The 23104-nt window shown below is 42.6% G+C and overlaps 1 protein-coding gene across 3 annotated transcripts in view; it reads right to left on the bottom strand.

The window, feature by feature from the left end:
- osbpl8 (oxysterol binding protein-like 8) overlaps positions 1 to 23104 on the bottom strand; it is a 117772-nt gene that overhangs the window by 69175 nt on the left and 25493 nt on the right. For all 3 annotated transcript variants that reach the window (XM_080051038.1, XM_080051040.1, XM_080051039.1), the window contains exon 2: positions 634 to 722. In XM_080051038.1, coding sequence (XP_079907164.1) covers positions 634 to 678 — 45 coding nt within the window. In that variant the 5' untranslated portion in view covers positions 679 to 722. The remainder of the gene's footprint in view (positions 1 to 633; positions 723 to 23104) is intronic.

Raw genomic sequence — 23104 nt, 5'->3', positions numbered from 1 at the left:
TATACTGACAGACACACACACACACACACACACACACACACACACACACACACACACACACACACACACACACACACACACACACACACACACACACACCTGACTCAAGTTTAATTACAGGCTGCAAAGTGTAGCGTCTGCCACTGTGAGCCTGACAGGCCTGTGGCAGGTTAGTAATATTAGTACCTTCAGCTAATCATTAAGGTACAGACAGTGTACTCCTACAGCAGACATCCCATCGCAGATGCCAGCAGGAAATAGGAACCTTTTCCGATTTAAGACTATACATAGTGGTTGAGTAACGACCACCAATTATTATTGCAGGCATCTGTGTCGAAAAGGCAATGATGCATGGTGGTGGATTTAAGATAGTGGAGCCGACATTATGTAAAGTGTATACTTTGTGTAGAGTAGAGGAGTTTTCATTCCAATAGTCTCAATTATAAATATCACATTAAGCTCATCAGTCCAAAATCTATGATCCTTTCAAAGAACCATTACATGTTTTGATTTATTCCAATTGGTTTCCTAGTTCCCTTTTTTGGAATAGTCGGTCAATCTCTAGTTTTGGAAAGAATATCTTCGTATTATGTTGAAGTGCGACAGTGTACATATGGGAGTATGTTGACTCACCAAAGTTTTCTCAGGTTCCTGCTGGGACTCAGAGGAGGACTCCATGCTCGTGTTAATCCAGAGTCAGTGCTGCTCTGACGACTGCATATCTGTTAGGAGAGAAAAGCAATGTGTTACTGCTACAGGAACATAGTATAACAAATGCGTAACATTTCTTTCACTTGTAGAGTGTGTAAAAAATTTTAAGCATGGGAGGTGTTTCAAAAGCAGTTCTTTTTCAGCTTGGGATACTGCTGAAGTACTCTTTGACCTCATGTGGGATGGTTACTTTGCATTTTATAAGTATTTGTAACATCATGCCTACTCATCTATAACATTTCAGATAGCTCCGGCTGCACTGGCCGTTTGCCAAAGAGAAGCACATTGAAGGAGCCCTCTCATTTCTGTCATTGTATACTAATGCAGAAAAACCAGCCTACACTTCTCCACTGCCTTTTGTCACCCAAACACAGTTGCGTAGCTCGAGGCCTTCAATAAACAGCCTGTTTTAGCAACCAGGACAGAAAGGTCAGCCTGTGAGCTCCTTTCCTCCAGGGGAATTCATTCTTTTATTTCATGTTTTTTTGTCTGGCCTCTGCTTCCTTTCCCTCTAGAAGCAGTAAAGCTTGACACTGTTTATAACCTGTATCCATCCAGCGAAGGTTTCTGTGTGGCTGGTACTTGGTACATCAGTGAGGGTATCTGTTGCAAGTTACTTAAATTTAAAGGAATTCTTGTATATTTTCTCTAAAGATATTTTTTTTGGCATTTTTATGCTTTTATTGATCGTGTATAGACAGAGTTGAAATGGGGCAGAGAGGGGAGTGACATGCAGAGAACGACCGCGGGCTGGAATCGAACCCGGGTCCGCTGCTGGCCGAGGCCCATGGGGGGGGGGGGACGCCCTACCAACTGAGCTAAGGGCGCCCCTATTCTTGTATATTTTCTATAGTGGGACATTACAGGGTAGGCCCAGAGCACGTATGCATTTGACTCAATTTGCCATGATACAACTCAGATTAAATAAAGATCTGCTCACATACTGTCAGCAGCACACATAAACACTAGGCCCTGTATATAATAAAGCTATTTTTCTAATAACAGTTGAAAAAATCAAAGCAACAACATGGCATGTGTATGTGAATCACAAGAAAAAGACAGGAGGATACAAAACTCATTTGAAACACACATGAAAAGGAATTATCTTTTATTTCACAGATCGAGACTGTACGACTCATGGCATAATCTGACACAGTGATTACCTCAAAAGTAGGGTTGAAACAAATCATTGATTAATCAAACAGTCTTTTCTCTAAACATGCTACAAAATGATTGGTTGTAACTCTTAAATTGTTAAGATATTTCTGCTTTTTCTGCATATTTCTTTCATTGTAATGTAATATCTTTGGGTTCTAGACCATTGGTCAGAGCAAACAAGAACATTTGAAGACAACTATTTTCTGGAATATGAGGGACAAAATTAATTCTCAATTCTATAAATCATATAGAAAAAGTAATATTCAAAGTATTCCAAGTTAAAAGACGAGTTAACAATTAACAACAGTTAACAACACTTGGTCCAAGTTCTAAAAGGGTTCCAACTGTAACAGTTCTTTCAAGAAATAAAGATCCATGATAAGAGTCCTGTATTTTACTCATCAAGTGGACCCAAAGTCAACAAAAAGTTGACAAGAACATACAAGGATAGTATACACACAGAATCTCAAATGCCCACAGACATGGCCGTAGCCAGCTATGAGTTCACCGAGGTCTGGATCCCTATCTTTTGTTGAGGACACCGAAGTTATGTCTTCTGTAATTTTTCCTTCAGGTTTATTTCAATTTACTAGGTGAAAATAGAGCAGACGAGGCAATTATATCTACATTTAACGCAGCGTCACTTGACACGTAGTTGCAGATACGTCTGGTTTCTCCAAACGAGACGAGAGCACAGACATTTTGGTTGGATAATGCAGTGATTTGTTTAAATAAATAATATATTGGTCCGAGCGAGATGTCAAGGACTTATACCATCGACCTAAAATTGAAAGACAAATTTGTGCGTCAGCTGATTTACATGTAGTGTAATGTATAATGTCATTTTCTGTTCCTATTGTTGTCTTTTTTTCATACAAATACAATTCACCCCAATAAACACACAGGCTAAAAGCCAACAAAATGAAGCTTTGTGAAGGTAACAGATGTGGAGCCACAGGCAAAAATAAATTAAAATGGTTCAGTAGGCTACAGTTAAGAACAGATAAACAGTTGCATTACTTGCACACAGATGCAAGAAATTCAAATCGTTAAAAGCATTTTCCGTTATGGGTAGCCCTATTTACAAGGGTTAATACTTAGGATTCCCATAATAATTATTAATGATCTATTCTCAATTGAGAAACAAAAATATGCTAGTTGTGTGATTTATGAGAAGCAGAGCTAACATAGCCTTGGTGAACCCAGCCGATTCTTCCATACTGGCGCCAATGACAAACGGGCATGCTCCCCAGGCGCGCTAGAGGCGGGTTTAACACAATGACAACAGTTAAGCAACGGCGGATCATTGCCCTTAAACGGTCAAACTCATTACTTACTTGGTCTCCATTGCAACACTGTCTGTACCTGTACACAATAAAATACAGGCACAACCCTGCAATTTGCAATGGTAATGTTGCTGTCAGCTAAATCCTCAACATGAGTTTGTGAACAAGCCAGACCATCTGTTAATTACACTATATGCTTTCGGGGAGATTATTTTGGGTGAAGAAGCTGCCTGCCAACACATGTTTTTTTTTCTGAAAATGTTCTCTAGATTATAGGAGGCAGCCACTTACACTGATTGCTGTTTTGTGTGTATATTTTAATGGAACAAGGGGTGTCCCCGACTAAGAATGTACATAGTTCAATCTGATTGGTCAAATCTAGCCTATAGTCCAATCATGTTTCTTTTTCTGCTCATTGATCTATATTCCCATTTGCGACATTGTCTTCCATTTTTTTCTACACCTGACAAAGTAGCTGAAACACCCAATTACAGTTTGTCTTCTTGACTTGGCATACAAATGTACTATATTGTGACTTAGTCTACCATTCACGGCCACTAAGGATATTGATTAAAAGCTCATCATGAATAATTTACAGATTGTACAGTATAATAGGCTGTTATTTAAATACCACAATAGGTGATGTATCATGAGTTATTGGGAGAAACCAAGCAATTCTATGTAAAATCAGATATTCAGCTACCCCATATAGCCGGAATAGCATGATCCATTCCACATTTTGCGACTTAAAGATTGGTAGTTGAATCGGCTCCTTTGCATGACCCCAGTGGTCACAATGGAGACTTTTATCTGATTATGTGTAGGACTATGACTTGAGGGTTGACACCGCAACATGAAATGATATGGAGAAATATGTCCCTTCAACTGGTATTTAATGTGTCACAACCCCTATAAAATCCCATATAAAATATAATTTACTCATATAAACCATTTCTTTGGGAAACTATTTTCCAATATTGTTTCCCCCCAAAATGACTTTCCTCATGATTATGTAGTATATTTGCAAGTCTATGTAGTTTTGTTTATAGTTGCATTTAGGAAACAGGAAGGCAGCTCTTGCCAAATCTGCAAATGAGTTTCCTTGCATAGGTGCCAAGAAGGTAGTAGAAGGAAGGAAGCCGCTTTAGGACACTCCTTAGAGACAAATAGTGCCCAATATCCGACAGAGGACAGGAGGACATCCTGACAAAAGACAAGGTTACTTAATCCCTTCACTAGTCATTCTACTAATGTAACGCTCCAACAGCCTCTTGACCACAGCCAGCACACACACACATTTCATATGGCCTCCACGCTCATGAACCCGTCATGCTGAGACTGATGCTTTTAACTTCTTTTTCAAACCAGCTTTAGCAATCAGCTCGAGACTCAGCCTGGAGCAGCAGCCAAACAGCTGAGCTGGGAAAATAACAAAATCAAGGCCAAAAAGCACAGCAGGGACTTATTTTGTGTCAGAGCAAGGGAGGTTACTTTTTTTGTATTATACTAGTGTCAGTAAATGTTTAAGTGTGTTGCAGCAACAACTGACCCCCACATGAAGCGTCCTTTTTTTCTGGGTATAGAGACTTAGCTCTTTCCCATTGACTTACATTTTCAGTATTAAGTTCACACGCTCCATCTCTATCCTCTCTCAGTGCAAAATATGCTTCAGCTTCTGCTGCAGTTATATTTTTTTGGGATGACTAAATATACATTTGCTTGGAAGCTGCCCTCTATTTGCAGCAGCCCTATTGGGGATATAGCGGGAATCTTTTTATTTTTTTAAGGTCTACTATTGGATGGATTGCCATTCAATTTCATGTTCCCTTCAGGATTAGTTCCTCATGACTGAAAACATACACAACCAAGGGAATTCCCCATTAGCTCCCAATGTCAAATGTCTGCATGTTAACACCCGATACGAAGATGGTTAAAAGGTAATCATTATAACTGTTAAACATTAAAATCTTAACATTGTCACTGCAAGCTTATTAGCATGCTCACGTAAGCATTGGAGTCAATGAACTGCTTAGTCACGTACAGAGTGCCAGTAGTGTGGTTAATAGCTTTGGAGTCTTAATGTTATCTGATGTTTATTCCAAACTTTGATAATGTGCATGTTGGAGACTTCACTTAATACATAATGGACGAGCCAGTGACAGGCAATCCCCTCTGCTATGGTTCTATTGTCTTCACTTTTCCCACACTCTACTGACACTGCCCCTTCGCACAACTGGCAACAGACAGTCAGCTTCAGTGTTACCACTGTAGCTAAGAGCCATGAATCACTGCCGAATACAGAGGGCAAACGCAAGGGGAATCCTAAACTTGTGGCTTGGCATTACATTTCAGTACACACTGGCATTGGACCCAAAACAAAGACACACTGGCTGAGGGAGTTCTACAATAACAGGGAATCTCTGGGGATAAAATATGTTTTAGTCTACAGATTTTTCTTAACTATGCTCATACATTAAAAGCATAAATAAAGTACAGGGTATGTGAATATGAATGGCTATCCACCTCATTCGATTTACAGATAAGTAAATGGAGCAAACTGTTAAAGGCCCTGGCAACCCTCAAAAATAAATACACAAAATCCCTTGCATCAAATGCAACTGAACTCCCATAAAGGTTATTTATGTCAAGTCATATCCTTCTGGATCTTTAAGCTGGTTTAAGCTAAGACCTTTTAACATTATAAATATGACAACATGTAATGCACACTAAGTTTGGTTTTAAAATCCGGGTTTTCTTTTTAAAGGAAAATGCTTGGTCTGGAAAATAATGGGATGCCAGATCAGAATACATTAGTTTGGGTTGCTTGTCACAATTGTCATCTGCAGCAGTGAAATTATTTGATTTGAATTGTTTTTGGATTAACAGCGGAGCTCAGCAAAAGGGCAGGAACGGACAGCAATCATTTCAGGATCCTAAGCTGATTGCAGCAATGTTGCTGCCCGCTACTCAAAAGGGGAGATAGCTCTCTGACAGCCCGAGAGGCAGATCTTTAGAAGCCCATCATGGCTGTCACCGAGTGTTTGGTAAAATGACTGTCCGTGGTTAAGTGATACATACGTTGTGTTACCGAGCTAGGTGAGTGATAAAAGCAAAGGATGAGATTGTCACCATATCACATGTAGGGGTGTGCAATATTCATCGTCAACAATGATATCTTAATTGTTGTTTTAACGATGTGTAAAATGACAATATCGACGATATCGCTCATTTTGAAAAAAACAAAACAATAAAAACACTAAAGCAGTGTTTCTCCATTCTCTCCTGGAGCACTTGGCCATTTTAGACTGCTGTTACCGGATCCAACAGCTCCTCAGTTTGTTATTTTTATATCTATGTTTGAGGATTCTATTTGTCCTTCATCACCACTCCTTAAAGCAAAAGCAGTCAGCCACTCTGATAATTCTGAACAAGGTCTATTGCTTCCACTCCTGCAAAGTGGTGAAAAAACTTTTATTATAATCTCCAACTCAAAGCTCTCACAGCAAATGTTGCTTATTTTCTTTTTCAACATCTTTATACAAAACATATGCTGCTTGGAGAGTTGTTTGCTCCAAACAGCATTGGTTTACCAAGACATCCCATAATACAAATGTTTCCATAAATAATAATATAATATATATATGGGCTGTAAAATATATAGAAAATGTATCATAATTGTGTTGGTATAGCGGTATACGTATTGCAAATACAGCTTGAACTGGAATAAATGATGCGCCATGCATCCCTTCTCTGCATGTCAATATATTTGGCCAAAAGACGCTAGTGTGGCTGAGGTGGTAAAGTGCATGGATGTGAAAATATAGCTCTCGGATTACGCTTTAGCTAGCTGGGATTTACATGAAAGCCAACAAGTGTGTAGCCTATGCTATCGCCAGAGACATCAACAATTTATCACCAACTGGGTCAGACTAAACTGATCTGCTTTGTTACTCAGGCGTTAAGGGTCCACGGGGGGGTCACGAGGGGTCCGACAGAGGAGCTATGTCTGAATCCTGTGTTTACAAAACAAAACCGACAAATGTGCAGATAAACACACCACAACATTTTCTAGTGAAGCAGAATTTATCATTGAGAGGGATTATTTTTGGCTGACTATCATTTATTTTTTCATTAAAATGTTGCATAGTGTGCCTTTACGTATTTTTTTCATTAGCGCTAGTGATACTGTCATCGCAATATTAAACAATAATTTTCGTTATCGCATGTTTTCCTGATATATTGCAGGCCTAATTAACATCACATATTAGTTTGTGATCCTATACGGTCTGAAATCCTCCATTTTATCAGAATTTTGCCCAAACCATCAAATCATAAGGAAAACATCACCATGGCTAAACATTGGCTGACTGTCTTCTGCTTGGACACCTGTGCGATCAAAGATACTTCAAAGTTGCATCACAATGGCCAAAGAGTGCTAAATGCTAACGTGACCAGCTACGCAGATGAAAGGCAGGACTAACCACATAGGTACCCTCCCTTAAGGCAAATGGCTCAATGATACAACTGATACAAAATACTTTGTGAGGCTGTACTATAGGCACAGAGCTACTGTCAGCATTAAACACAGAGTGCAGCTGGGGCAGATGGGAATTTCATTAGTTGTGTTGTTTATTCTTTAACTTAAAGGCCTACTTCACCGGTTTGAATATGAAGGTGTATTGAATTCTGAGATCCTATGTAGTATAACTGTGCAAACATTTTTTAAATTGGTTCATCCTAGCCTGAGAAAAGGCAGAAAGAGTTTTTTTTTAACCCTATATTAATCTTACTGTGACATCACAGTAAGATAAATATAGGGTTAAAAAAAAAATTACTTTGTAAATATTACTGTGATGTCACAGTAGGAGAAATCACAGTAATATTTACAAAGTAAGGTTTTTTTTTAACCCTATAGTTATCTTACTGTGATGTCACAGTAAGATTAATATAGGGTTAAAAAAAACACTCTTTCTGCCTTTTCTCAGGCTAGGATGAACCAATTTCAATTTTTTTTGCACATTTATACTACATAGGATCTCAGAATTCAATACACCTTCATATTCAAACCGGTGAAGTAGGCCTTTAAGTATTGTACAAATGATATTTTGACCTGGTGATGGCAAAGGATGAATAGTCGAGGGATCACCAAAGTTTTTATAATTTATAATCAATTAATTGCTCATGCATGCTCTTCCTTACAATGTAGGAAACTTTGCAGCCTTCGATCCCCTACAGCACTATGGTTATAGCATTGTCATCACTTCCCCTTTTAAAACGTATTCATAGACACAGAAACAGATTAAGTGTAGTTCTGAACTCCACTAAGCATCAAATTTACAGATAAAATAGGCTACACGCAAATTCCAGTAGAGACAAACATGAGGCTATTCAGGCTAAATGTCAGCTTGTCAGGATCAGGAGGCTGATGGTCAAATTATGTTTTCAAAAGCGCTCTCTATGGAAATGACAACAGCACAAAGAGAGTGGGGAGAGAGGACATTCAATTTGCTTGGTACACTGTAATCTTGTGTCGGTCCTAGTTTTTTTGTGTGGTGCTCAGGGGGAGACCATCTTTAGACATAGTTAATCCATGTAGGTCAGGGAGTGAGGAATTGTAATCAACCATGTAAGTAGAGGCAGAGGATTGCCTTGGTACACTAAAGAGAATCCAGCCCCGTTTTCAACACAATGAGAATTACTTTTCATCCCACTGACTAGGATAGATTGTTTACATGTCAGTGGAAAATGTATAGACATCTGTCAGAAAATGTATAATGTATAACATGTATAATTAGGGGGCCAAGCCCGAGAAGGGCTGGGACCGCGTTTTGCAGAGCAACGCGGTTCCCAAGCCCTGCGGGGCAGGGAACCCTATTGTTTTTGCTGGGATTATTCTTTATTAGGGGGCCAAGCCCGAGAAGGGCAAGGGACCGCGGAATGCAGAGCATCGCGGTTCCATGACAATGCGGGGCATGGAACCCTATTGATTTAGTAGGAATTATTATTATTCTTCCGCCCAAATCTCGTAAAAGTGGTGCTGCAGCCCAAACCATAAAGTGTGAAGACATGCCACTTGTCGGGCTTATCCAGGTCCGTGCTGTGTACGCAGACACAAAAAATCAGACATGCCAACCACTAGGTGGCGCTACAGCAAAGGACAACGCGTTTGGGGCTATAACTTCCACACCGAAAGTCCGACAGTCAAAAACTTTATATCCACAGATGCCCACAAGTCAGCTGCATCTTTTGGGATAGGCCACGCCCATTTGCGTATAGATAGATTTTTTGCTACATCGCAAAAACTGTGTCAGTCACCAAAACACACTCCTCCTCCAGTTTTTATCCGATTTGGACGAAACCAAAAGCATTATGCTCTACCGACTCCCACGAGCAAAAGTTGGATAAAGAATTGTTCTACGACCATCGGAAGACCAAACGCTAGCGCTTCAAACATTCGCGCAAATCCCCCCGAAAAAAATAAATAAAGGGATTTTCTTGAAACTCAAGGGAGACTATCATGGGGCATACCTGAGTCTATACAAAAAATATGGGCAAGAAAATCCTATGTATGCCGGATTTATTCAACAAATTAGTTTTGCACTTTCACTTCCTGTTTCGAACTATTTGGCGGGAAAATTCAAATAAGTGGAGAGGTTGACAATTTGATTTTGCTCATAACTCCCCAACCAAACATCGCACATTCAAAAACTTGACATCCACTTGTTTGGTACATTGAGCTGCATCTTTCTATCTAACGCAGTTTTGCGAAAGTCATCCATAGGGGGTGCCAAAACCACAAAACGCAAAGAAAAGGCGTTTGGGGCCATAACTTCCACACCGAACATCCCACAGTCAAAAACTTTATATCCACAGATGCCCACAAGTCAGCTGCATCTTTTGGGATAGGCCACGCCCATTTGCGGGTGGGAATTTTTTTCCCTACATCGCAAAAACTGTGTCAGTCACCAAAACACACACCTTCTACAGTTTTCGCCCGATTTGGACCAAACCAAAAGCATTATGCTCTACCGACTCCCACGAGCAAAAGATGGTTAAATCATTTATCTACGACCATCGGAAGACCAAACGCTCGCGCTTTAAAGATTTGATTTTTCGATATTGAACATTTCTTCTTCTTTTTATTTAAAACAGCCCAAACCAGAAAGTAGGGTTGGGACATGCCACTTGCATGGCTTATCCAGGTCCGTACCCCGTACGCAGACAAAAAAATTCAGATATCCCGGAACAAAGGAAAATGCGTTTTGGGCTATAACTCCCACACCGAAAGTCCGACAGTCAAAAACTTTATATCCACAGATGCCCACAAGTCAGCTGCATCTTTTGAGATAGGCCACGCCCATTTGCGTATATATACATTTTTCGCTACATTGCAAAAACTGTGTCAGTCACCAAAACATACTCCTCCTACAGTTTTCGCCCGATTCGGACGAAACCAAAAGCATTATACTCTACGGACTCCCACGAACAAAAGTTGACTAAATAATTTCTCTACGACCGTCGGAAGACCAAACGGTAGCACTTTCAACATTTGCACATTAGCTACCTTGTACCAAACTGCTCCTAAATCCAAAACGATTCATCCTATTGACACCAAACTTCACACATGTGTTTGTCCTATTGTTGGTTCTACTTTCTCCTTAAATTGCTCCAAAAGGGGCTGCCAAAAACACACTTCAGCATCTTTCTCTGCCATTTCTTCGCCTTTTGGTCTATAACTCCTGAACCGAACATCCCACATTCAAAAACTTTACATCCCCGGATTCCGTGAAGCGAGGGGCCGGCGCCGCGGACGACGACGCCCGATCCCGAGTCGCACGGGACGGCTTGGCCCCCGTCCACAACTGCTTGCAGTTCTAGTTAGGGGGCCAAGCCCGAGAAGGGCTGGGACCGCGTTTTGCAGAGCAACGCGGTTCCCAAGCCCTGCGGGGCAGGGAACCCTATTGTTTTTGCTGGGATTATTCTTTATTCTTATTCTTCCATGCGTAAAAGTGGTGCTGCAGCCCAAACCGTAAAGGGTTGGGACATGCCACTTGCATGGCTTATCCAGGTCCATGGTACGTACGCAGAGGAAAAAATTCAGACATCCCGGCCACTAGGTGGCGCTACAACAAAGGAAAAGGCGTTTTGGGCTATAACTTCCGCACCGAAAGTCCGACAGTCAAAAACTTTATATCCACTGATGCACACAAGTTAGATGCATCTTTTGAGATAGGCCACGCCCATTTGCGTATATATAAATTTTTCGCTACATCGCGAAAACTGTGTCAGTCACCAAAACATACTCCTCCTACAGTTTTCGCCCGATTTGGACGAAACCAAAACCATTATGCTCTACCAACTCCCACGAGCAAAAGTTGGTCAAATAGTTTTTCTACGACCATTGGAAGACCAAACGGTAGCGCTTTAAAGATTTGCGAAAATCCGTAAAAAAAAAAAAAAATAGGGATTTTCTTGAAACTCAAGGGAGACTATCATGGGGCATACCTGAGTCTATAAAAAAAATATGGCCAAGAAATTCCTATGTATGCCGGACTTATTAAAAAAAAGAGTTTTTAAATTTTTTTGCCTGTTTTCGCCATTTCCTAAGTCTTTCGGCGGGAAAATGGGAAAATTCAAAAAAGTGTCTTTACAATGGAGAGGATGACAATTTGATTTTGCTATAACTCCCCAACCGAACATCGCACATTCAAAAACTTGACATCCACTTGTTTGGTACATTAAGTTGCATCTTTCTATCTAACGTAGTTTTGCGAATGTCATCCATAGGGGGCGCCAAAACCACAAAAAGCAAAGAAAACGCGTTTGGGGCTATAACTCCCACACCGAACATCCCACAGTCAAACACTTTATATCCACAGATGCCTACAAGTCAGTTGCATCTTTTCAGATAGGCCACGCCCATTTGTGTATGGGAATTTTTTCCCCTACATCGCAAAAACTGTGTCAGTCTCCAAAACACACTCCTCCTACAGTTTTCGCCCGATTTGGACGAAACCAAAAGCATTATGCTCTACCGACTCCCACGAGCAACATTTGTATACATAATTGTTCTACGACCTTCGGAAGACCAAACGGTAGCGCTTTAAAGATTTGCATATTAGCTACCTTGTACCAAACTGCTCCTAAATCCAAAACGATTCATCCTATTAACACCAAACTTCACACATGTGTTTGTCCTGTGGTTCTCAGGTTGGTTCTACTTTTTCCTTAAATTGCTCCAAAAGGGGGCGCCAAAAACACACTTGAGCATCTTTCTCTGCAATCTTTTTGCCTTTTGGTCTATAACTCCCAAACCAAACATCCCACATTCAAAAACTTTACATCCCCGGATTCCGTGAAGCGAGGGGCCGGCGCCGCGGACGACGACGCCCGATCCCGAGTCGCGTGGAAGGCTTGGCCCCCGTTCACAACTGCTTGCAGTTCTAGTTAGGGGGCCAAGCCCGAGTAGGGCTGGGACCGCGTAATGCAGAGCAACGCGGTTCCCAAGCCCTGCGGGGCAGGGAACCCTATTGTTTTTGTTGGGCCTTTTATTAGGGGGCCAAGCCCGAGTAGGGCTGGGACCGCGTTTTGCAGAGCAACGCGGTTCCCAAGCCCTGCGGGGCAGGGAACCCTATTGATCTTGTAGGGATTATTATTAGGGGGCCAAGCCCGAGTAGGGCTGGGACCGCGTTTTGCAGAGCAACGCGGTTCCCAAGCCCTGCGGGGCAGGGAACCCTATTGATCTTGTAGGGATTATTCTTCTTATTATTCTTCTCCACATAAAAGTGGTGCTGCAGCCCAAACCGTAAAGGGTTGGGACATGCCACTTGCAGGGCTCATCCAAGTCCGTACCCCGTACGCAGACAAAAAAATTCAAACATCCCGGCCACTAGGTGGCGCTACAACAAAGGAAAAGGCGTTTTGGGCTATAACTTCCGCACCGAAAGTCCGACAGTCAAAAACTTTATATCCACAGATGCCCACAAGTCAGCTGCATCTTTTGAGATAGGCCACGCCCATTTGCGTATATATACATTTTTCGCTACATCGCAAAAACTGTGTCAGTCACCAAAACATACACCTCCTACAGTTTTCGCCCGATTTGGACGAAACCAAAAGCATTATGCTTTACCGACTCCCACGAGCAAAAGTTGGTCAAATAATTTTTCTACGACCATCGGAAGACCAAACGGTAGCGCTTTCAAGATTTGCGAAAATCCCTTAAAAAAAAAAAAAAGAGGGATTTTCTTGAAACTCAAGCGAGACTATCATGGGGCATACCTGAGCCTATGGCAAAAATATGGGAAATAAATTTTAATGTGGGCCGGACTTATTAGAAAAAAGAGTTTTTCAATTTTTTTGCCTGTTTTCGCCATTTTCTAAGTCTTTAGGCGGGAAAATTCAAAAAAGTGTCTTTACAATGGAGAGGTTGACAATTTGATTTTGCTATAACTCCCCAACCGAACATCGCACATTCAAAAACTTGACATCCACTTGTTTGGTACATTGAGCTGCATCTTTCTATCTAACCTAGTTTTGCGAATGTCATCCATTGGGGGCGCCAAAACCACAAAAAGCAAAGAAAACGCGTTTGGGGCTATAACTCCCACACCGAACATCGCACATTCAAAAACTTTACATCCCCGGATTCCGTGAAGCGAGGGGCCGGCGCCGCGGACGACAACGCCCGATCCCGAGTCGCGTGGGAGGCTTGGCCCCCGTTCACAACTGCTCGCAGTTCTAGTTATTATTATTATTCCTATTCCTTACGTACAAGTGGTGCTGCAGCCCAAACCGTAAAGGGTTGGGACATGCCACTTGCATCACTAGTTCAGACCCCCGGTCTCTCAGCATACAAAAAAATTCAGACATGCCGGCCACTAGGTGGCGCTACAACAAAGGAAAAGGCGTTTTGGGCTATAACTTCCGCACCGAAAGGCCGACAGTCAAAACCTTTATATCCACAGATGCCCACAAGTCAGCTGCATCTTTTGAGATAGGCCACGCCCATTTGCGATAGGATAGATATTTTTCTACGTCGCAAAAACTGTGTCAGTCACCAAAACATACTCCTCCTACAGTTTTCGCCCGATTTGGACGAAACCAAAAGCATTACGCTCTCCTGACTCCCACGAGCAAAAGTGGGTCAAATAGTTTTTCTACGACCATCGGAAGACCAAACAGTAGCGCTTGAAAGATTCGCGAAAATTCCTTAAAAAAAAAAAAAAAGGGGATTTTCTTGAAACTGAAGGGAGACTATCATGGGGCATACCTGAGCCTATGGAAAAAATATGGGCTAGAAATTTCTATGTGGGCCGGACTTATTAAAAAAAAGAGTTTTTCAATTTTTTTGCCTGTTTTCGCCATTTTCTAAGTCTTTAGGCGGGAAAATGGGAAAATTCAAAAAAGTGTCTTTACAATGGAGAGGATGAGAATTTGATTTTGCTATAACTCCCCAACCGAACATCGCACATTCAAAAACTTGACATCCACTTGTTTGGTACATTGAGCTGCATCTTTCTATCTAACGTAGTTTTGCGAATGTCATCCATAGGGGGCGCCAAAACCACAAAAAGCAAAGAAAACGCGTTTGGGGCTATAACTCCCACACCGAACATCGCACATTAAAAAACTTTACATCTCCGGATTCCGTGAAGCCAGGGGCCGGCGCCGCGGACGACAACGCCCGATCCCGAGTCGCGTGGGAGGCTTGGCCCCCGTTCACAACTGCTTGCAGTTCTAGTTATTATTATTATTTTTCTCCGCGTAAAAGTGGTGCTGCAGCCCAAACCGTAAAGGGTTGGGACATGCCACTTCCAGGGCATATCCAGGTCCGTACCCCGTACGCAGACACAAAAATTCAGACATGCCTGCCACTAGGTGGCGCTACAACAGCAGAAAAACACGTTTGGGTCTATAACTTCCGCACCGAAAGTCCGACAGTCAAAAACTTTATATCCACAGATGCCCACAAGTCAGTTGCAGCTTTTGAGATAGGCCACGCCCATTTGCGTATATATACATTTTTTGCTACATCGCAAAAACTGTGTCAGTCACCAAAACATACTCCTCCTACAGTTTTCGCCCGATTTGGACGAAACCAAAAGCATTATGCTCTCCTGACTCCCACGAGCAAAAGTGGGTCAAATAGTTTTTCTACGACTATCGGAAGACCAAACGGTAGCGCTTTAAAGATTCGCGAAAATTCCTTAAAAAAAATAAAAAAGGGGTTTTTCTTGAAACTCAAGCGAGACTATCATGGGGCATACCTGAGCCTATGGCAAAAATATGGGAAATAAATTTTAATGTGGGCCGGACTTATTAGAAAAAAGAGTTTTTCAATTTTTTTGCCTGTTTTCGCCATTTTCTAAGTCTTTAGGCGGGAAAATTCAAAAAAGTGTCTTTACAATGGAGAGGTTGACAATTTGATTTTGCTATAACTCCCCAACCGAACATCGCACATTCAAAAACTTGACATCCACTTGTTTGGTACATTGAGCTGCATCTTTCTATCTAACCTAGTTTTGCGAATGTCATCCATTGGGGGCGCCAAAACCACAAAAAGCAAAGAAAACGCGTTTGGGGCTATAACTCCCACACCGAACATCGCACATTCAAAAACTTTACATCCCCGGATTCCGTGAAGCGAGGGGCCGGCGCCGCGGACGACAACGCCCGATCCCGAGTCGCGTGGGAGGCTTGGCCCCCGTTCACAACTGCTCGCAGTTCTAGTTATTATTATTATTCCTATTCCTTACGTACAAGTGGTGCTGCAGCCCAAACCGTAAAGGGTTGGGACATGCCACTTGCATCACTAGTTCAGACCCCCGGTCTCTCAGCATACAAAAAAATTCAGACATGCCGGCCACTAGGTGGCGCTACAACAAAGGAAAAGGCGTTTTGGGCTATAACTTCCGCACCGAAAGGCCGACAGTCAAAACCTTTATATCCACAGATGCCCACAAGTCAGCTGCATCTTTTGAGATAGGCCACGCCCATTTGCGATAGGATAGATATTTTTCTACGTCGCAAAAACTGTGTCAGTCACCAAAACATACTCCTCCTACAGTTTTCGCCCGATTTGGACGAAACCAAAAGCATTACGCTCTCCTGACTCCCACGAGCAAAAGTGGGTCAAATAGTTTTTCTACGACCATCGGAAGACCAAACAGTAGCGCTTGAAAGATTCGCGAAAATTCCTTAAAAAAAAAAAAAAAGGGGATTTTCTTGAAACTGAAGGGAGACTATCATGGGGCATACCTGAGCCTATGGAAAAAATATGGGCTAGAAATTTCTATGTGGGCCGGACTTATTAAAAAAAAGAGTTTTTCAATTTTTTTGCCTGTTTTCGCCATTTTCTAAGTCTTTAGGCGGGAAAATGGGAAAATTCAAAAAAGTGTCTTTACAATGGAGAGGATGAGAATTTGATTTTGCTATAACTCCCCAACCGAACATCGCACATTCAAAAACTTGACATCCACTTGTTTGGTACATTGAGCTGCATCTTTCTATCTAACGTAGTTTTGCGAATGTCATCCATAGGGGGCGCCAAAACCACAAAAAGCAAAGAAAACGCGTTTGGGGCTATAACTCCCACACCGAACATCGCACATTAAAAAACTTTACATCTCCGGATTCCGTGAAGCCAGGGGCCGGCGCCGCGGACGACAACGCCCGATCCCGAGTCGCGTGGGAGGCTTGGCCCCCGTTCACAACTGCTTGCAGTTCTAGTTATTATTATTATTTTTCTCCGCGTAAAAGTGGTGCTGCAGCCCAAACCGTAAAGGGTTGGGACATGCCACTTCCAGGGCATATCCAGGTCCGTACCCCGTACGCAGACACAAAAATTCAGACATGCCTGCCACTAGGTGGCGCTACAACAGCAGAAAAACACGTTTGGGTCTATAACTTCCGCACCGAAAGTCCGACAGTCAAAAACTTTATATCCACAGATGCCCACAAGTCAGTTGCAGCTTTTGAGATAGGCCACGCCCATTTGCGTATATATACATTTTTTGCTACATCGCAAAAACTGTGTCAGTCACCAAAACATACTCCTCCTACAGTTTTCGCCCGATTTGGACGAAACCAAAAGCATTATGCTCTCCTGACTCCCACGAGCAAAAGTGGGTCAAATAGTTTTTCTACGACTATCGGAAGACCAAACGGTAGCGCTTTAAAGATTCGCGAAAATTCCTTAAAAAAAATAAAAAAGGGGTTTTTCTTGAAACTCAAGCGAGACTATCATGGGGCATACCTGAGCCTATGGCAAAAATATGGGAAATAAATTTTAATGTGGGCCGGACTTATTAGAAAAAAGAGTTTTTCAATTTTTTTGCCTGTTTTCGCCATTTTCTAAGTCTTTAGGCGGGAAAATTCAAAAAAGTGTCTTTACAATGGAGAGGTTGACAATTTGATTTTGCTATAACTCCCCAACCGAACATCGCACATTCAAAAACTTGACATCCACTTGTTTGGTACATTGAGCTGCATCTTTCTATCTAACCTAGTTTTGCGAATGTCATCCATTGGGGGCGCCAAAACCACAAAAAGCAAAGAAAACGCGTTTGGGGCTATAACTCCCACACCGAACATCGCACATTCAAAAACTTTACATCCCCGGATTCCGTGAAGCGAGGGGCCGGCGCCGCGGACGACAACGCCCGATCCCGAGTCGCGTGGGAGGCTTGGCCCCCGTTCACAACTGCTCGCAGTTCTAGTTATTATTATTATTCCTATTCCTTACGTACAAGTGGTGCTGCAGCCCAAACCGTAAAGGGTTGGGACATGCCACTTGCATCACTAGTTCAGACCCCCGGTCTCTCAGCATACAAAAAAATTCAGACATGCCGGCCACTAGGTGGCGCTACAACAAAGGAAAAGGCGTTTTGGGCTATAACTTCCGCACCGAAAGGCCGACAGTCAAAACCTTTATATCCACAGATGCCCACAAGTCAGCTGCATCTTTTGAGATAGGCCACGCCCATTTGCGATAGGATAGATATTTTTCTACGTCGCAAAAACTGTGTCAGTCACCAAAACATACTCCTCCTACAGTTTTCGCCCGATTTGGACGAAACCAAAAGCATTACGCTCTCCTGACTCCCACGAGCAAAAGTGGGTCAAATAGTTTTTCTACGACCATCGGAAGACCAAACAGTAGCGCTTGAAAGATTCGCGAAAATTCCTTAAAAAAAAAAAAAAAGGGGATTTTCTTGAAACTGAAGGGAGACTATCATGGGGCATACCTGAGCCTATGGAAAAAATATGGGCTAGAAATTTCTATGTGGGCCGGACTTATTAAAAAAAAGAGTTTTTCAATTTTTTTGCCTGTTTTCGCCATTTTCTAAGTCTTTAGGCGGGAAAATGGGAAAATTCAAAAAAGTGTCTTTACAATGGAGAGGATGAGAATTTGATTTTGCTATAACTCCCCAACCGAACATCGCACATTCAAAAACTTGACATCCACTTGTTTGGTACATTGAGCTGCATCTTTCTATCTAACGTAGTTTTGCGAATGTCATCCATAGGGGGCGCCAAAACCACAAAAAGCAAAGAAAACGCGTTTGGGGCTATAACTCCCACACCGAACATCGCACATTAAAAAACTTTACATCTCCGGATTCCGTGAAGCCAGGGGCCGGCGCCGCGGACGACAACGCCCGATCCCGAGTCGCGTGGGAGGCTTGGCCCCCGTTCACAACTGCTTGCAGTTCTAGTTATTATTATTATTTTTCTCCGCGTAAAAGTGGTGCTGCAGCCCAAACCGTAAAGGGTTGGGACATGCCACTTCCAGGGCATATCCAGGTCCGTACCCCGTACGCAGACACAAAAATTCAGACATGCCTGCCACTAGGTGGCGCTACAACAGCAGAAAAACACGTTTGGGTCTATAACTTCCGCACCGAAAGTCCGACAGTCAAAAACTTTATATCCACAGATGCCCACAAGTCAGTTGCAGCTTTTGAGATAGGCCACGCCCATTTGCGTATATATACATTTTTTGCTACATCGCAAAAACTGTGTCAGTCACCAAAACATACTCCTCCTACAGTTTTCGCCCGATTTGGACGAAACCAAAAGCATTATGCTCTCCTGACTCCCACGAGCAAAAGTGGGTCAAATAGTTTTTCTACGACTATCGGAAGACCAAACGGTAGCGCTTTAAAGATTCGCGAAAATTCCTTAAAAAAAATAAAAAAGGGGTTTTTCTTGAAACTGAAGGGAGATTATCATGGGGCATACCTGAGCCTATGGCAAAAATATGGGAAAGAAATTTTTATGTGGGCCGGACTTATTAAAAAAAAGAGTTTTTCAATTTTTTGGCCTGTTTTCGCCATTTTCTAAGTCTTTAGGCGGGAAAATGGGAAAATTCAAAAAAGTGTCTTTACAATGGAGAGGTTGACAATTTGATTTTGCTATAACTCCCCAACCGAACATCGCACATTCAAAAACTTGACATCCACTTGTTTGGTACATTGAGCTGCATCTTTCTATCTAACGTAGTTTTGCGAATGTCATCCATAGGGGGCGCCAAAACCACAAAAAGCAAAGAAAACGCGTTTGGGGCTATAACTCCCACACCGAACATCGCACATTCAAAAACTTTACATCTCCGGATTCCGTGAAGCGAGGGGCCGGCGCCGCGGACAACGACGCCCGATCCCGAGTCGCGTGGGAGGCTTGGCCCCCGTTCACAACTGCTTGCAGTTCTAGTTATTATTATTTTTCTCCGCGTAAAAGTGGTGCTGCAGCCCAAACCGTAAAGGGTTGGGACATGCCACTTCCAGGGCATATCCAGGTCCGTACCCCGTACGCAGACAAAAAAATTCAGACATGCCGGCCACTAGGTGGCGCTACAACAGCCGAAAAACACGTTTGGGGCTATAACTCCCACACCGAAAGTCCGACAGTCAAAAACTTTATATCCACATATGCCCACAAGTCAGCTGCATCTTTTGAGATAGGCCACGCCCATTTGCGTATATATACATTTTTCGCTACATCGCAAAAACTGTGTCAGTCACCAAAACATACTCCTCCTACAGTTTTCGCCCGATTTGGACGAAACCAAAAGCATTATTCTCTACCGACTCCCACGAGCAAGATTTGGTCAAATAGTTTTTCTACGACCATCGGAAGACCAAACGGTAGCGCTTTAAAGATTCGCGAACATTCCTTAAAAAAAAAAAAAAAGGGGGATTTTCTTGAAACTGAAGGGAGACTATCATGGGGCATACCTGAGTCTATGGCAAAAATATGGGCAAGAAATTCCTATGTGGGCCGGACTTATTAAAAAAAAGAGTTTTTCAATTTTTTTGCCTGTTTTCGCCATTTTCTAAGTCTTTAGGCGGGAAAATTCAAAAAGTGTCTTTACAATGGAGAGGTCGACAATTTGATTTTGCTATAACTCCCCAACCGAACATCGCACATTCAAAAACTTGACATCCACTTGTTCGGTACATTGAGCTGCATATTTCTATCTGACGTAGTTTTGCGAATGTCATCCATAGGGGGCGCCAAAACCACTAAAAGCAAAGAAAACGTGTTTGGGGCTATAACTTCCACACCGAACATCCCACAGTCAAAAACTTTATATTCACAGATGCCCACAAGTCAGCTGTATCTTTTCAGATAGGCCACGCCCATTTCCGTATGGGATTTTTTTTCCCTACATCGCTGTGTCAGTCACCAAAACACATTCCTCCTACAGTTTTTGCCCGATTTGGACGAAACCAAAAGCATTATGCTCTACCGACTCCCACGAGCAAAAGTTGTGTAAATCATTTTTCTACGACCATCAGAAGACCAAGCGGTAGCGCTTTAAAGATTTGCACATTAGCTACCTTGTACCAAACTGCTCCTAAATCCAAAACGATTCATCCTATTAACACCAAACTTCACACATGTGTTTGTCCTATGGTTCTCAGGTTGGTTCTACTTTTTCCTTAAATTGCTCCAAAAGGGGGCGCCAAAAACACACTTGAGCATCTTTCTCTGCGATTTTTTTTGCCTTTTGGTCTATAACTCCCAAACCGAACATCCCACATTCAAAAACTTTACATCCTCGGATTCCGTGAAGCGAGGGGCCGGCGCCGCGGACGACGACGCCCGATCCCGAGTCGCGTGGGAGGCTTGGCCCCCGTTCACAACTGCTTGCAGTTCTAGTTAGGGGGCCAAGCCCGAGAAGGGCAAGGGACCGCGGAATGCAGAGCATCGCGGTTCCATGACACTGCGGGGCAGGGAACCCTATTGATTTAGTAGGAATTATTAGGGGGCCAAGCCCGAGAAGGGCTGGGACCGCGTTTTGCAGAGCAACGCGGTTCCCAAGCCCTGCGGGGCAGGGAACCCTATTGTTCTTGCTGGGATTATTATTATTATTAGGGGGCCAAGCCCGAGTAGGGCTGGGAACCGCGTTATGCAGAGCAACGCGGTTCCCAGCCCGCAGGGCTGGGAACCCTATTGTTTTTGCTGGGATTATTAGGGGGCCAAGCCCGAGTAGGGCTGGGACCGCGTTTTGCAGAGCAACGCGGTTCCCAAGCCCTGCGGGGCAGGGAACCCTATTGTTCTTGTAGGGATTATTATTATTATTATTATTTTTCCTTACGTAAAAGTGGTGCTGCAGCCCAAACCGTAAAGGGTTGGGACATGCCACTTGCAGGGCTTATCCAGGTCCGTGCCTGGTACGCAGACAAAAAAATTCAGACATGCCAGCCACTAGGTGGCGCTACAACAATAAAAAAACATGTTTGGGGCTATAACTCCCACACCGAAAGTCCGACAGTCAAAAACTTTATATCCACAGATGCCCACAAGTCAGCTGCATCTTTTGAGATAGGCCACGCCCATTTGCGTATATATACATTTTTCGCTACATCGTGAAAACTGTGTCAGTCACCAAAACATACTCCTCCTACAGTTTTCGCCCGATTTGGACGAAACCAAAAGCATTATGCTCTACCGACTCCCACGAGCAAAAGTAAGTCAAATAATTTTTCTACGACCATCGGAAGACCAAACGGTAGCGCTTTAAAGATTTGCGAAAATTCCTTAAAAAAATAAAATAAAGGGATTTTCTTGAAACTCAAGGGACACTATCATGGGGCGTACCTGAGTCTATACAAAAAATATGGGCAAGAAATTCCTATGTATGCCGGATTTATTAAACAAATTAGTTTTGCACTTTCACTTCCTGTTTCGAACTATTTGGCGGGAAAATTCAAAAACGTGGAGAGGTTGACAATTTGATTTTACTCATAACTCCCCAACCAAACATCGCACATTCACAAACTTGACATCCACTTCTTTGGTACACTGAGCTGCATCTTTCTATCTAACGCAGTTTCGCGAATGTCATCCATAGGGGGCGCCAAAACCACAAAAAGCAAAGGAAACGCGTTTGGGCCTATAACTTCCACACCGAACATCCCACAGTCAAAAACTTTACATCCACAGATGCCCGCAAGTCAGCTGCATCTTTTGGGATAGGCCACGCCCATTTGCGTATATATACGTTTTTTGCTACATCGCAAAAACTGTGTCAGTCACCAAAACATACTCCTCCTACAGTTTTCGCCCGATTTGGACGAAACCAAAAGCATTATGCTCTACCGACTCCCACGAGCAAAGGAAGGTCAAATAATTGTTCTACGACCATCGGAAGACCAAACGGTAGCGCTTTAAAGATTCACGATAATTCCTTAAAAAAAAAAAAAAAGGGGGATTTTCTTGAAACTGAAGGGAGACTATCATGGGGCATACCCGAGCCTATGGCAAAAATATGGGCAACAAATTCCTATGTGGGCCGGACTTATTAAAAAAAAGAGTTTTTAAATTTTTTTGCCTGTTTTCGCGATTTTCTAAGTCTTTAGGCGGGAAAATGTGAAAATTCAAAAAAGTGTCTTTACAATGGAGAGGTTGACAATTTGATTTTGCTATAACTCCCCAAC

The sequence above is a fragment of the Ammodytes marinus genome (genome assembly GCF_949987685.1).
Source record: "Ammodytes marinus genome assembly, chromosome: 22".
Taxonomy (NCBI): Eukaryota; Metazoa; Chordata; class Actinopteri; order Uranoscopiformes; family Ammodytidae; genus Ammodytes; species Ammodytes marinus.
The sequence above is the reverse complement of the archived record's forward strand: the minus strand, read 5'-3'. Positions and strand labels throughout refer to the sequence as shown.